Source organism: Hemiscyllium ocellatum, chromosome 31 (assembly GCF_020745735.1).
Source record: "Hemiscyllium ocellatum isolate sHemOce1 chromosome 31, sHemOce1.pat.X.cur, whole genome shotgun sequence".
Lineage (NCBI taxonomy): Eukaryota > Metazoa > Chordata > Chondrichthyes > Orectolobiformes > Hemiscylliidae > Hemiscyllium > Hemiscyllium ocellatum.
In genome coordinates this window covers 45,538,558-45,554,815 of record NC_083431.1, presented here as the reverse complement: position 1 = coordinate 45,554,815, position 16,258 = coordinate 45,538,558, and the positions used below count along the sequence as shown (strand labels likewise).

Sequence of the window (16,258 nt, the reverse complement as noted above, 5' to 3'; positions counted from 1 at the left end):
AAGTAGGGGTTAACTTCTTTTAAGCTACTATTTCTAACTATTAAATCAATGCAAAAGGCCCATGAGTTTCTCTAGTACCTTTTTTCAATGAAGAACTACTTGGAAATTAATCTGGGGGAGGGGGGGGATAGTGGGTAAGCTTGCTTCAAAATAAAATCTTGTAAAACTTTGACTGTTGAAAAGGCATTGCTAAAGTAGTCTGCCACAGAATGAAAATTAAGCTGCACCAATGCAAGATTTTCTCATTTCAAAATATTAAGTGTGAGCTATTGATGTGTAGCTAAATATTATTTTAGCTTGCATTTAGGCAATAGAGTAGTAAAAAGCTGCTTCCTATTTAAAAGAAAATTCAGAGACCAGGATAATATCTGGAAACATGTTTTTGCACAACGAGTGAAAAATTGGATTTTTTATCCCCCCCCCCCACAAAAAAAACACACCCAGTTAACAATTTCAAACCTTTATTTAATTAGGGACAATTTGCACAATCCTCTTTACATTCCTGAACATGGGAACGCTACATCCCAGTGAAACTGCAGTTTACGTACAGCTATCAGTGCAGAGCAGTCATTACTCCAATTCGAGAGGCCTAAGAATGAACATATGAGAGTAAAACTCCAATGCAACATCAGGACTACTGCACAGTGTCACTCCCACAACAGGACTGGCTGGACAGTGGACTGTGCCTTTGGCATTAACCTGTAGCACAGATCAAACTTTAAACACGATCAAAGGTTAGTTTTTTGAACAAATATTGCTGCAAGTTAATGAATAGAAAACTGATCGTTATTGAAAATACAAGAAAGTAATAAATGTAAGACTCAAGTAAAATCAGTCTGTAATCATTGGAAAGAGAAACGCAAGTATCACTTCTGCAAAATGAAGATGGTTAAAAGCTTGAAGTCAGAATTCAACAGCTGTGATGGTTTTTGTAATCAAATTATTGAATGTTTTTCAAGAGTTAGGTAAAGGGGATGGAGAGAAAGTGGGTATTGAGTTGGATGATCAAGCCATGATGGGATTGAATGAGAAAGCAGGCTTGAAGGGTTGAGGGAGTCAAAAATTCTTGATGAAAAGCTTATGCTTGAAATGTCGACACTTCTGCTCCTCGGATGCTACCTGACCTGCTGCGCTTTTCCAGCAACACACCCTTGACTCTGATCTCCAGCATCTGCTGTCCCCACTTTCTCCTTGAAGGGCTGAATGGCCTGTTCCTATTATTTTCTCTGCTTCTGAAACTCTATCAGAAGGCGACATTAAAATAACCAATTGACACATTCAAGGGGAAACTAATCATTTGATTGTATTCAGCTCATCCATTCTTAATGATGAGGTCAGGGTGGGTGCAGACCCACATCGATAACACACACACCCACACACATACACACACACCTTTTGTGCTGAACTGTTTATTGCGATATATTCAAGTTTCCACATGAATCTGTGGAAACAAGTCTCGGCCAATAGAGCTGGATCAGGTTACAATGACAGAGGGCTCTGACATTGCATTGTGTGCCCAGGAACAGTTTCAGCAGATATGCTCCATCCTGCTCAAAAAGAAGGTACTGCCCTAGACAGAAGGTCCACCACCCATCAGTCAGTCACCTGCAAAATTGCCAGCTCCCCAGAGCCGGTGGAGATGGCACCAGTTGGTCAGGAGGTTCATTGTGGTGCCACAATGATTTGGTGCCTCGGGGGCTCCTGTGAGAGTCCCCTCCCTGTTGCCTCTAGATCACCATCAGCCTACTGACCATCCAGGTCATTTCTTGGATCAGTTGGGGGCCATCAGTATCTCAGTGCCAGCTATATCAGAGAGCACACAGGACTCGGACACCCTCCTCCAGCAGTGTGGCCAGAGACCTCCCTGTAGGCTGTGAGGCCAGAACATTGAAAAGACAGTGTCTGCCACTTGACGCTCCCTCGCTAACTCCTGCACAGCTTGCCTGGGCTCTGGAATGTGCTGGGGGTCTCCCAGCCCAGGAACCTGACTGAGGGCCATATCTGGGGACCCTAGGTTCGGATCCTCACCCAGAGAAGCACCGCTGTCCTCACTCCACAGCATTACACACTCTCCATCTGTTGCCCCTCCTGCTGCACCCCTCCCCCACCCCCTCCTGTTGCTCCCCCTCACTCCACCTCCTGCTGGCCAGTTGAGGTAAATGCACCTGCACCACTGCACTGTGCAGAGGTCCTCTGGGACAATGCAGGCTCTGTGGAGTCTCCCTCCACCGAGGGGACTGGAACAAGATGAACTTGCTCCCACCACCACTGCCAGTCCCATAGGCAATGCAAATTGGTGCTCTAGTTTCATGAGGCCCATAGAAGAGGGTAGGTGTAGAGCACCAGGTTGAACTGGGCAGGAGTTTCCTCCATGTCGTTTGCCAGAGGATTGAGTTATAAAAGGGCTGTCAGTATGCCCAGTCTCACCATGTCTAACAACCTGACACAACTACAGCCCTATAATATCCTAGTTCTGCTTTTTCCAGAAGGCACAGGTCATGGAAGGTCAGAGCCACTGCCTGGGTGTTGTGAGGCAGGGGCATGATGTACAGCAGCCAGCCCTCTCTCGACTATTTGGAAATGACTCTGCTCAGGAGATCTTCACTGATGTGCCTTTCTCAACTGTCCCTGAAAAGGAGGAAGAGAGTGACTGACTCCTCAGTGATGCTGCTGAGCAATCAGGGTTAGTGTGTAGGCCTGTTTCTACAGGCCTCTCTGTCAGGTATTTATTACCCTTCCTTCCCCCTTTCGTCAGTAGACTGAACTGCTGGTACTCTGGCCCACTATGTTCCTGAGTGACTGTTCCACAGCCAAACCACCGCCCTCCAGGCCCACGCTCCCAACAGATACCAAGAAAATAATTTCCCACCTCTTGCTGACAGCTTCCATCAATGGAACCCTTGGTGTTGCCTGGGGAACACCAGCCCAATGCCAACGTCACTCTCCTGTGACCAGTGCTCAGTGATCAGCAAGCTAACCGTGATGCCGGATCTGGGATTGGGAAACCATGGGATCGTCTCAGGTCAAGGTCCTTCGGTCTGAATCAGCCACCAACCCAAAATGTTAATTGCCCGTCCCTCTCCACTGTGAGTTCCTGAGCTTTCCCAACACTTTGAAGGAGAGAAGCTGCTTTGATATTTATTGTTTCAGTCATGGGACCATTGTGAGAATTAGAAACAATCTCCATACAGTGGCTTCCCCCAGTCACTTCCTATCTCTGGATCATTTTACCTCAGTTGATGAGCAGTAGCCGGTGGGGGGCAGGAATATTAGAGTGCTTCTGGGACGCTGCTTCGAGCAGGTCTGTACAATTTTGTTGGCGGGTAGTTTGAGTAGAAACAGATCTTGCCTTGACATACTCCCCATGCACACAGCACATGTGTGGGCCCCAGTGCCCAGTAGCAACACAATGTGCACTTTCTGCAATTCTTCAACGTAAAAATTAGAATCAAATCAAGTCTTCTGCTCTCTTTCTCGTGTTTCACAATTGTTTATTGACATTTTTCTCCCTCTGTTTCTGTTTTTGGTAGATGACGCGAACGGTCGTCAGGAAATTTCCAAGGAACAGGACGAGAAATGCGAGGCCACACATGGAAACCTACAACAAAGAGAGAAGGTCACACACAACAAGTCAGGCTGAGGATCCATATTCAAATCACACACTGGGTCAGAAGCAGACAGGGGGGATAAAAGGCTGCACACACCAGCGGTGAGGCGATGGCCTAGTGGTCACATCACTGGACTGTTAATCCAGAGACCCAGCTAACATTCTGGGGACCTGGGTTCAAATCCTGCCATTGCATATGGTGGAATCTGAATTTAATTACAAATCTGAAACACACATCGGTTGTTGGAAAAACCCTCTGATTCACTAATGCCCTTAAGGGAAGGAAATCTGCCATCCGTAGCCGGTCTGGCCCACAGCAAAGTGGTTGACTCTCAACTCCTCTCTGAGCAATTAGGGATGGGCAATAAATGTTGGCCAAGACAGTGACACCTTCATCCCATGAATGAATAATTAAAAATAAAATAGAAGGTCAAAGCTTGGTCGACGAACAGCAGTGGGTTAGGTCACCAATATGTTCGCAAAAACACTCAACATCTGAATATCTCGCAGGACAAGACTTCAGCTGAGAGGGATTAGCGTTTACAAGACCATCCAGCGAATGGTGTTAATGAACAGTATTTAGGGACACAGCTAAATGTATTTAATCAATCCCTGATCCATTACATTGGGAATGCACAGCTCTCTCCTTTATAATCAGCATTCACATTTCCGACACCGTTAGAGATTTCTTTCCCATAGCTTAACCCCAGTACATTTAAGAATGTTTTAATACGTTTACTGGGTGTGGGTCTCACACACAAGGTACCTTTCCCAGCAGACTAACCATTTAAAGTTCGAACCCCATGCTCACCTGCCATTCTTTACAGTCTGGGTGGTTGGTTAGTCTGAACAAGGTGATTGCATTATAAAGCTGCCAGAACTGAAAAGGAGGAAAGGACAACATCACGTTAATGAGCAGCTTTTCCCAGATTTGCCCATGTGCCAACTTGTGAAAATGGAGTGTGGCATCACCCACAGTCAGACTGTGAAAGATAGGCAACACATTCCCGATCTGTGGACTCTGTCTGAGAGGAAAGCGAGATCTGGTGCCAAGCGTCGTCTTGTGGGCCTGAGTACAGCTTTTGTCATCTCTAATTTCCTTCTTTCTTCCCTATGGCATCTCAAAGCTGTTGACTTTATTGGAGACATGACCACCCAGCCCAGCAGCTCCTGCAAATGTCGGTTCTCTGTCTGCAAGGCCAGGGGCCCTGGGGATTAGACAGGCCTGTGACAGTGAAATCATTAAGCCTCCAATTTTGCCTCAGCCCTTGCTCTGGGAACTGGGTACTAAGTGAGTCTTATTGAATCGGAAGATCCTGAGAGCAGCGGGTACTGACAGAGCAGATGCTGAGTGCATGTCCCTTCATGTGGGGAATCCAGAACCATTCCAAAGTGAGGTCTCTCCCATTTAAGACACTGAGGAGGAAATGCTTCTCTCAGAAGTTCGTTAATCTTCGGAATTCTGGTAAAGGTTTGATCTATAATGGAGTCAGATCTTTGAAAGGAAGATGGGCAGTAAAATGGAGTGAAGGTCACCATCAGATCAGCCATGACCTTACAAGCTTGGGATTGACGGTTGGCTGGTGGTCGGGGGGGGTGACATTGTGGTTAACCGAAGCTGGCAGTGCTGAGGCCGATATCACCGCGGTCAACATGACTCTCTGCTGAGCTCATGCAGGTACAATGGTAGCCAGGAGAGAGTTGTGGGGACCTTGCCTTCAGTCTCAACTCCAACAATGGATACAAAAAGCAAAATACTTCAAAGGACTTACATGGCCAAAGAACAGGAACGGAAGAAGAAACGTCAGACCTCTCCACATCCAAGATTGGAAACCCTCTGTAAATACAAACCCACAGCGCTGGGTTAGTCCAGGCAAGTGGGAATCTCTGCGTTCTTCCCAGAGACCTCCTCCAGGTCAACTGTTCACTGTTTGAATTAACCACATTACGTGGCCAAATCAAAGTAAAAACACAGCCTACACACACTTTCCTGCGTCAACGTCACACCAACAGCACTTGGCAATAGCTTACACAGCAAAGCCCCTCCGTGTGCTTCAGCAAAGTGGACGTGGGTGGTGGAGAGGGGGAAATCAGTCCTCAGTGGGGTCAAAGGTCCAGTCTGATTCCAGTCCCTCACTGGACATGGTCAGTCACCTGGACCTCCCACATGTCAAGTTCAGCCAGTCCTAGGATGACAGGGAGGTTACCCAGGGAGCTGGTCAGGCTCTATCCTGGGGCTGCCCTGCTGGATCAGTCTAGACGATGAGTCAGGGTCAGCCCTGAGCACTTGCTCACCAGATAATTATCAAAAGGGCAGCCCATAGTGTTCCAGGGAAAGTTAGCAACTCACGGCTGTGGTTAGGCTCCATGGGACTGAATCACTGAGGGAATGGTGTCAGCAGTGTGGGTCAGTAGGATCAGAGCTCGGAATGAATAGGAGGGAATTGGGAGCTCAGGCAGGAGGAGAGAGCAGCGAGTCACACAGGCTGGTTTCTACATGACCAGTGTGTAGGGTCCACCAGGTCCTGGGCATTTCTGAAGTCATAAGCTCTGGGAGTAAATTGGGAACATTATGGAGCTCCATGGTGGGGAGGGTCACTGAAAAGTTGCGGGCACTACAGGGGCAGCAGCAGCAGAAAAGGAACTCAGAAGGAGGGGGCTTGAACAGTCATACCACAGCTCAAACAGATCCAGAGTGTGGTGGACCCAGACCTAACCTTTAACAGCATCATGGTTATGTTAATCATCACTAAGTAATTTAACATCACAGGCTGTTCAGGATCAATTTGTTCTAAAGGGTCTAAGTGGGAAGAGAATGAGGAAATCAATTGGATCATTTACAATGCTTCAGCAGTTCTAGCAGCCATTGACAGACTGTAACTGTACTTTACACTGGTTAACTTCATCTAGATCACCAACACACATCATCCACTAAAGATGAACTCTTTATCAAATTAATTTAACTTAATACCTAAGTGGAAGTGGAATTAGTAATCAGAGTGCGGGTAGGAAATGGCCAACAGACTATTCACATTCCATACCAGCGCCCTCCCATTGCTATACCAATTATCACAGAGTAAGTGAGTGCACTCACCTACCGTCAGGTCCATGTTATGTCTCTCTCCCAGGGCTCGGAGTCTGTACAGGCAGCCACTCTGATAATAATACTGTAGGAACTGCACAAAGCCTACACAATACAAACAAACAGAGTGAGCGAGCTGACAGCCCAGATATACACAGCCAGAAAGCAACCCCTGTATATCCCTCTCCTAACAGGAACTGGACAGGCTGCTGCTGGCCCTTGCTGTATTGCTGAACCAGGAAATACTAAATTTGGCACTTCGACTGGATTATTGCTGAAGCATATGCACCGGGATTCATGACCTGATTTCCAGCAGCAATGATTTTCATGGTCCAGGTTCCAAGTCCACACCTTGTAGGCCTGACCTGACCAGCTCCATTACAATGTGTCCTAACACATTGCAATGATCACAGAGTGAAAAATCACACAACACCAGGTTAGAGTCCAACAGGTTTAATTGGAAGCACACTAGCTTTCGGAGCGACGCTCCTTCATCAGGTGATCGTAGCACTACCATCTGGTGAAGGAGCGTCACTCCGAAAGGTAGTGCTTCCAATTAAACCTGTTGGACTATAACCTGGAGTTGTGTGATTTTTAACTTTGTACACCCCAGTCCAACATTGACATCTCCAAATCATCACAGAGTGAGACAGCTTCACTGTGATGTGAGATTTAGGAGCTCTCAGGAGGAATGTGAACCTGGATTTGAGAACTTATCCAAAAGTATGTTAATAGCTCTCACCCAAGTCCCTCTCATAAGCCATCATGGCCTCCATGACCACTCAATATTAAAAGTCTCACACACATCCCCAGTCAGGATTTGACCCAGTTCCAATCTACTTCACTGTAAACCCAGACCAGTTAAACCATCAGCTCAGTCAAAATTCTGTTCTGACAAGTGAACAGTTTACTTGGTTGACAACTCAAAGCAGTTATAGCACATTGTTCTTCATAGGAATTCTTTTGTCAAGATCTCACATCTGTTTCACCAAGATTAGCCTCTGTTGGTGAGACTTTAAAAGGACTAAAAGTGTGTTGCTGGAAAAGCTCAGCCGGTCAGGCAGCATCCGAGGAGCAGGAGAGTCGACATTCCAGGCATAAGCTCTTCACCAGGAATTCCCGATGAAGGGCTTATACTCAAAAACATCGATTCTCCTGCTCCTCGGATGCTGCCTGACCTGCTGTGCTTTTCCAGCACCACATTCTCAACTCTGATCTCCAGCATCTGCAATCCTCACCTTTCTCCCATTTTAAAAGGTTGACACTTTTTTAAGATTGTACGGAGAGTAGTTTGGAGTCAGTATTGTTCTGAATGGAACACAATGGCAGAGGCTGATGGCAGGTACAGAAGAGATCGATTTTCTTAGAAGGTAAACTTTCTGCGATTATACATCGATCAAGGGGTCTGTGTTTCAGAAGGGGCGGTCACTCTGGATGCAAGTTCACCAAAAGATATGGGGAAGGAGATCACTCCCAAACTTCTGCTGATTCAGTGACTTGTCGTGGATGGCCAATGAATCCCATTCTTGTCCCATCACAAGACCAGTACAGGCAAACCACGCAGAAAGCCCAATTAGCTCTTCCTGTCCTATTCAGCTAACAGCTCACTCCTGGTGATCGTGAAGGAGAAGAGAAGAACGTGGATCACGACTCTGGAAGAACTCAAACGATTCTATGGGAATCTTTAATCTCCCAAACATCTAAAAGGATGGTGTCTTGGACAATATGGACTCAGTACTGCGTGAGAAGAGTCCAGCTGCTGCTATGTTGATGACCACTCTTACACCACGGACCCCTCATGCCAATAGCTGGAGAATTATTGGGGCTGCACCATTGCCATGCGGGGGGAGGGGGGGTTTAATTTGCTCTGAGCTGGCCCCCTTTGCAGATATATGGCTGTGTCCAGTTTGTGTTCGAGGCCCTTACACTCCATTTCCCAAAAACACGGCAACACAAGACCGCAGCCAATCGAAAACACAAGGTGGAGATTGGAGAGATTGGATATAGAGGGATGTCACACTGACAAACAGAACAGAAACATCACCGCACTCGGTGTAGGATTACTTTGTACTTGACCTATAGTTACATGCTCTCAACACTCACCCCAGAGCTGACAAGGAGTGTATATCTTATACCACTGGGCAAAAGGGAATCTTCAGGAGGTAGGAATTGAGCAGAAGGCACTGAATAATTAGATAAAATATTTTTTATATAAGAAAAGAAAGAAAAAGAGGAAGTTGAACACTGAATATACTTACTCTGATACATAGAAAACGAAAGAAATTGGTTTCGAAATATCTGATACATTTTTGAATCGGGCCTGAAAAAGACAAAGGTGAATCAGTAATGGGGGCATTGATGGGTGTGTGAGGATTTCCACAGGAATCCTGTACCTGATGAATGAAGGCTGATCAGCTGTGTGTGGGTTAAACAGTCATTAACCTCAGTAATTGTCACGCCAGGTTATCAATACACAGCAGCAACCATCCAGAGTCCACAGTGTAGACACTGCCATCTCCCAAATTCCCTCCCTCTGTCCCTTCAGGGCTCTGCTGTCTTATTCTTGGAGACCAAGGGGACATTCGCAGGGGAGAGAACGAGACTGCATGCAAGAAAGAGCAACAGAACTAGCGAGAGATTGAGAGCACGAGTGAGAGAGCAAGTGAGAATGAAAAGAGACTGAGCACGAGAGAGCAACGGACAGCACGAGTGAAACAGAGAGCAAGACAGACAGAGTGCACAAGAGAGTGAAGGAGAGCAAGAGAGAGAGACACACAATCACAATGGGGGGGAGACAGTGGGGGGAGGGAGAAAGAGAGTGAAGGGGAGACAGAGAGGGAGGAGACAGTGTGGGGGAGGGGGGGAAAGAGTGTGTGGGGGGGGGGGGGGAAAGAGTGTGTGGGGGGAGACAGTGAGAAAGGAGTGACATTTCTATGTAATGTTCCTTAGAAATAAAGCCCAGGTTATGCAATATCATCTGTATCTCATGGCCTCACTTGCCTTTGTAAAAGTACTGAAGTTACATTTGAAATAGTACAGACAGACACTCTCCTGTCATTAGAGTTTGGACCAGGTGTTCACTGTTGGGATGATACAGTGGAAGGCTGTATCACTCAGAATGCAGGGTCTGGAGCTCCACATTGGTCACATGGGGGAAGTGTTGTTGAACTGCTAACCTCAGACCTGCTGCTTTCATTCAGAGCACCCATGGCACTCCCATGCTCTGAATCCCACCATGCAGCAGTTTCCTCAATAAGCCAATCATTTGTCTTTATTCCCATTTGCTTCAGCTCCAGCTACTGTCTTTTGGCAGCCTACATCAACAAACATTTCCCGTTCTGAGGAATGGTCACCGGACCCGAAATTTTAACTCTGATTTCTCTTCACAGATGCTGTTTGAGCTTTTCCTGCAACTTCTGTTTTTCTTTCAACAAACATTTCCCTGTCTTAACAAACCCACATTGGCTCCCTCTAATCAGATGAAAGCTCCATCCTTAATTCTATACTCCCAAACCTTTCCTGAAGACACGGTGGTGCAGTGGTAGTGTCCCTTTACCTTCAGGCCAGAAAACATTAGGTTCACTTTCCCCTTCAGGGGCTTCTTGGCCACAGAGGGTGCATTTAGAACATAGAACAATACAGCACAGAACAGGCCCTTCGGCCCACGATGTTGTGCCGAACATCTATCCTAGATTAAGCACCCATCCATCTACCTATCCAATTGCCGCTTAAAGGTCGCCAATGATTCTGACTCTACCACTCCCACGGGCAGCGCATTCCATGCCCCCATCACTCTCTGGGTAAAGAACCCACCCCTGACATCTCCCCTATACCTTCCACCCTTCACCTTAAATTTATGTCCCCTTGTAACACTCTGTTGTACCCGGGGAAAAAGTTTCTGACTGTCTACTCTGTCTATTCCTCTGATCATCTTATAAACCTCTATCAAGTCACCCCTCATCCTTCGCCGTTCCAACGAGAAAAGGCCGAGAACGCTCAACCTATCCTCGTACGACCTATTCTCCATTCCAGGCAACATCCTGGTAAATCTTCTCTGCACCCTCTCTAAAGCTGCCACATCTTTCCTAAAGAGGTGACCAGAACTGCACACAGTACTCCAAATGTGGCCTAACCAAAGTCCTGTACAGCTGCAACATCACTTCACGACTCTTGAATTCAATCCCTCTGCTAATGAACGCTAATACACCATAGGCCTTCTTACAAGCTCTATCCACCTGAGTGGCAACTTTCAAAGATCTATGTACATAGACCCCAAGATCCCTCTGTTCCTCCACCTGACTAAGAACCCTACCGTTAACCCTGTATTCCGCATTCTTATTTGTTCTTCCAAAATGGACAACCTCACACTTGTCAGGGTTGAACTCCATCTGCCACTCCTCAGCCCAGCTCTGCATCATATCTAAGTCCCTTTGCAGCCGACAACAGCCCTCCTCACTGTCCACAACTCCACCAATCTTCGTATCATCTGCAAATTTACTGACCCACCCTTCGACTCCCTCATCCAAGTCATTAATAAAAATTACAAACAGCAGAGGACCCAGAACTGATCCCTGCGGAACTCCACTTGTAACTGGGCTCCAGGCTGAATATTTACCATCTACCACCACTCTCTGACTTTGACCGGTTAGCCAGTTTTCTATCCAACTGGCCAAATTTCCCTCTATCCCATGCCTCCTGACTTTCCGCATAAGCCTACCATGGGGAACCTTATCAAATGCCTTACTAAAATCCATGTACACTACATCCACTGCTCTACCCTCGTCCACATGCTTGGTCACCTCCTCAAAGAATTCAATAAGACTTGTAAGGCAAGACCTACCCTTCAGAAATCCGTGCTGGCTGTCCCTAATCAAGCAGTGTCTTTCCAGATACTCATAAATCCTATCCCTCAGTACCCTTTCCATTACTTTGCCTACCACAGAAGTAAGACCAACTGGTCTGTAATTCCCGGGGTTATCCCTATTCCCTTTTTTGAACAGGGGCACAACGTTCGCTACTCTCCAGTCCCCTGGACCACCCCCGTTGACAGTGAAGACGAAAATATCATTGCCAACGGTACTGCAATTTCCTCTCTTGCTTCCCACATAATCCTAGGATATATCCCGTCAGGCCCAGGGGACTTGTCTATCCTCAAGTTGTTCAAAATGTCCAACACATCTTCCTTCCTAACAAGTATCTCTTCTAGCTTACCAGTCCGTTTCACACTCTCCTCTTCAACAATACGGTCCCTCTCGTTCGTAAATACTGAAGAAAAGTACTCATTCAAGACTCATTCAAGATTTGTAACACAGCCAGTCAGGTGATCAGTCTGAAAACCATTCCAATAGGTGGTAACAGTAGGCAAGTCTCCTGGGCGACCATATTTGACACAACATGGCATCCCTCACAAGCTACTCCCTCTGATGGCAGGATAGCAACCGTTTCCAGGGAGAAGTCACATGATGGATACAGGCCAAAGCAGGGACCTTACATGCTACTGGGAGTGTGAAGAGAAAGAAAGGATTTCCTCACTGCAGTGGGCTTTAACAGTGGAGAAACACAAGTGATTTTCTAATTTAAAGAACATTTTCAGAATTGGGAGAAAGTAGCTTGGGCGCCTACATTGTTTTCACCTGTGTCTTTTCCCCCCCAAAAAAAACTCAGATGGAGAATGTCTGGTTGGGGAGATTCTTCACTCTTCAGTGCCATTATTCCTACATTATTATGACTGAGTAAAAATTTGAGAGAGGATCAGATTCAATAGTTTTGGAAGAAAGAATCCAAACTAAGTAACAAGCACCACAGACACAAGGGGAGATAAAGCATTAAACCACAGTGGGTTATTCAAAAATCCGCTTCTCAACTTCCCCACATTGTACATTGCTACGGTTTCATTAGACTGTACTTACCAGGTCAGCATAACTCCAGACAGGAAGGCTGAAACATAATGATGCATTACCCACCAGCCTTTAATCCTGTGGAAACATAAATAAAAATCTCAATCAGAACATGACAATTATATTCTACAGCAGATCGAGAAACTGTCTCACACAATACTAAAGAGCGATTCTGAACTCTCATTTCTCTGTTTTTCTAATTGATTGCTAGACTTTCTATTTATTTATTTTTCTATTTTTTTCCCCCCTGAAGAATTTGTTCTGATGTTGCTGAACCTTGCTACCTAAGATGTGAGTACATGTGTTAATAAAGCCTATTCTAAACAGGTTTCAATTCACAACCATGCTAACTAAATCAGAACAACAGAAGACTTGAGACACTTTGGGTTTAAGCATTAGCCTTGCAAGAGGCTGGGAGTGTGTGAGAAAAAAAGAGGATACAAAGGAGATGACTAAAATATATTAGGATTATCAATGGCTCCCCAATGGGTTTGGAGTCCTACAGGTAGCCATTGGACAGTGGAAAGGCTATCTAGTGACCTCTACTGGGAAGTGTGAGCATTTGCAGGCCAGTTGAAGATTGCAGATGATGCCAGCTCTAAGGGGATTTTCCAACAATTTCTCTTTTGTTTCTGATTTCCAGCATCTGAAGTCTTCTTTTGTGTTTTTTTTTTAATTGTGTGTGTTAAAGACTGCTGTGTTATTTCCACAGTCTAATGCTCACAAGGAAACTCGCAGCATGGGTAAAGGAAGAACACAGTCTCATAGCATCAAAACGGAAGTAACAGATTCAGAGAAACTGCAGGAGGACGATAGTATACAAAACATCTTTGTGCAGCCCAAGCTCATTTCATCCTTTTCACTTTTGTTTTCATGAAAGAAATTAGGAGCAGACAATGATGCTTCTAGATTGCGCGTGTAAGTTGTTTGTGGTACTGTAACAACAGGATTGATGCATCCTAATAACATATGGGAATGTCCCCATCTGAATCAAATCTGTATTTACCTCTGCTTCATTTTAAAACTGAGAATGCAAGGAAAAAGGCTCATAGGATAAGAGATAGTTTAAAGTTGAAGAGATTCACCAGGCTGGGACTTTTTTCACTGGAGTGTAGGAAGTTGAGGGGTGACTTGAGAGAGGTTTATAAAATCATGAAGGATACAGATACAGCTGATGGCAGTTGTCTTTTCCCCAAGGTGAGGAATTGCAAGATTTAGGAGGCACATTTCTATGGTGAAAAGAGAGAGGGTTTAAAAAAAACATAAAGGGCAATTTTTTTTTTACAGCGGGCGGCTCATCTCCTGAGGAAGTATTGGATGTGGGCACAATTACAACATTTAAAATACATTTGGATAAGTGCATGAATGGCAAAGTTTGGAGGGATATTGGCCAAGAGCAGGCAGGTGGGACTAGGTTAGTTTGGGATTATGGTTGGCATGGACTGGTTGGACCGAAGGGTCTGTCTCTGTGTTGTCTGACTGTATGATCAGGCAGCAACAAAAGTGCTTGTCAAACGGCAGAGAATTCTAAACTCCAAGGAAACAGTACGTTTGCAGAGACACTGCGATAGATTTTGATTTCAACACAATTAAAAGAATTTCATATTAAACATAAGCAAAAAAGCACTCAGGAAAATCACAAAGGGAAAACTCAGGAGGTACCCAGCAATATTGACAAATTGGTGATAAGCCTTGTTGAAATGGAGTCATTAGTGTCCAGAAGTTAAAAAGAGATTGTTTTCAAGAGCAAATATTTTCTTTGGTGCTTTTTGTTTTAAGTTCACAGGATGTCAGCCTCGCATGGAAGGCTAGCCCTCGTTGCCTATTCCAAACTGTCCTTGGAGTGCTGTTAATAGTCAACCACATTGCAGTGGGTCAGGAGAGATATGTAGGCCATAATGGATAAGGATGGCAGATTTCCCTCCCAGAAGGGCATTAGTGAAGCAGATGGGGTTTTATGACACTGATAGCCACCATTAAAAGACTAGCTTTCAATCCCAGTGATTAAAGAATTTTAATTCTGCTGCTGTCATGTGATTTGAACCCATGCCCACTGAGCAGTTAGCTGAACTCTAGTCCAGTGAATGACCACTATATATATCACCGTCACCCAAAAAGTCAGAGGGATGAGATAACTTTGCTGGGTTTTCCAGTGTTCCACCTCTTACCTGGATCCATTGTTGATGAGGATGCTCTCTCGAATTGTAAGTGTACAGTAGTACCATACCAAGAGGAAGTTGAATACAGAATCTACCACCCTGCACAAGAACAAAAACAGGCAAAAGAAGGTTTAACAACCTACTTCAAAACATTGGAATCACCAATAAACTGAGCGTCACACAGGTTTATCAGAACTTAAGGTTAATGGGCACTCACAGCGTGAATCATAGTGATGTACTTTCTCTCCACAGATGCTACCAGATCTGGTGAGTTTTCCACCAATTCCCTGATTTTATCAGATTTCTGGCATCGACAGTTCTTTATTTTATCATAGTGACTGTGCTGCATATGAGAATATTATCTAAATCTGTACTAAACCCCTGATCCGGAAATGGTGAACAAGTACTTTGTACAGTAGATAACAGGCCAATCTCAATACCACTGCAAGTTTATTTAGACAGTAGCCCTGCCAGGAAGATAGCAGCTTTGACCCTTGGTCTATAAATTAGCAAAGCTCAGTTTCAGCAAGAGAACTGGTGTTGTAATTGTTCTCAGTATCAATGAAACAGAAAGACAAAATTTAAAAAATCCCCAAAGATTCAATGCTTGGGTACCTTTCAAATAATGCGTGTCATGATGCAGGTCATAACGTGGAGAAAGGAGGCCTTTTAGCTGAGTGACTTTCTACAGAGCATTCCAGTCAGTCCCATTCCCTCACTCCATCCTTGTAACTGCTGCATGTCTTATTCCTGCAAGGACCTTCTGAAACTGGTGATAGTCTTCACCCTGCACCTCCCTCAAGAGCATCTCAATCCCAATTGTTACAATGTGCTGCTGAGAAAGGTCATTTTAAAAGGAAAAACATGCCTATCCAGTGCTAGGTGGGTTAGCCATTAGAAATTCAGGGTTACAATGATAGAATAGAGGTATGGGTGTGGGTGGGATGTTCTTCAGAGGGTCGGTGGAGACTTGATGGGCCGAACAGCCTCTATCTGCACAGTAGGGATTCTATGATTAATTCTGTGTTACTGAGATTTGTAGCATTAATTGCTTTTCTGATCTAGATTTCTGAACTTGTTATGATCTCATACACCTCCATGAGAGATCCCCTCACTCTCCTTTGTTCCAAGGTGAACATAGCTGTTCCCAGCTTCTAAAACCGAACGTGGTGGTTAAATTCCTTCAACCTTGGGATCAGGCTGATGAATCTCCACTATAACCTCTCGAGCAGCCTCATATATCCTTTCTACAGCGTGGTGACCAGAACAAGACTCAACATTCTAATTGTGGCCCAGCACAGCTTTAGAAAAGTTCAGCACAACATCTTTGCTATTGGACTCAATCTTTTCAGGCAGCCCAAAAATCCCATACCCTTTTCTCACTGCGTTCTCAATAATGTCTTCCCACCCACAAAGGGCACTGTACATCTCCCTCCTCCCCCTCCTCTTCCCCCTCACCCCAGGTCTCACTACCTCTGCACACATTTCAAACTCTGCCACTGAGTCTGCACTG

At 45.3% G+C, this 16,258-nt stretch overlaps 1 protein-coding gene across 2 annotated transcripts in view; it reads right to left on the bottom strand.

Moving 5' to 3' along the window:
- Window positions 1–444: 444 nt before the first annotated feature.
- Window positions 445–16,258, bottom strand: part of LOC132830422 (ion channel TACAN-like) — a 37,415-nt gene continuing 21,601 nt past the window's right edge. The window contains exons 6-12 of one of the 2 annotated variants that reach the window (XM_060848100.1): window positions 14,755–14,844; window positions 12,599–12,664; window positions 8,948–9,009; window positions 6,702–6,794; window positions 5,380–5,444; window positions 4,419–4,487; window positions 445–3,598 (exon numbers count right to left, since the gene is read on the bottom strand). In XM_060848100.1, coding sequence (XP_060704083.1) covers window positions 3,482–3,598; window positions 4,419–4,487; window positions 5,380–5,444; window positions 6,702–6,794; window positions 8,948–9,009; window positions 12,599–12,664; window positions 14,755–14,844 — 562 coding nt within the window. In that variant the 3' untranslated portion in view covers window positions 445–3,481. Of the gene's footprint in view, window positions 3,599–4,418; window positions 4,488–5,379; window positions 5,445–6,701; window positions 6,795–8,947; window positions 9,010–12,598; window positions 12,665–14,754; window positions 14,845–16,258 lie in introns of those variants that run through there. The other variant, XM_060848101.1, reaches the window with a different exon arrangement.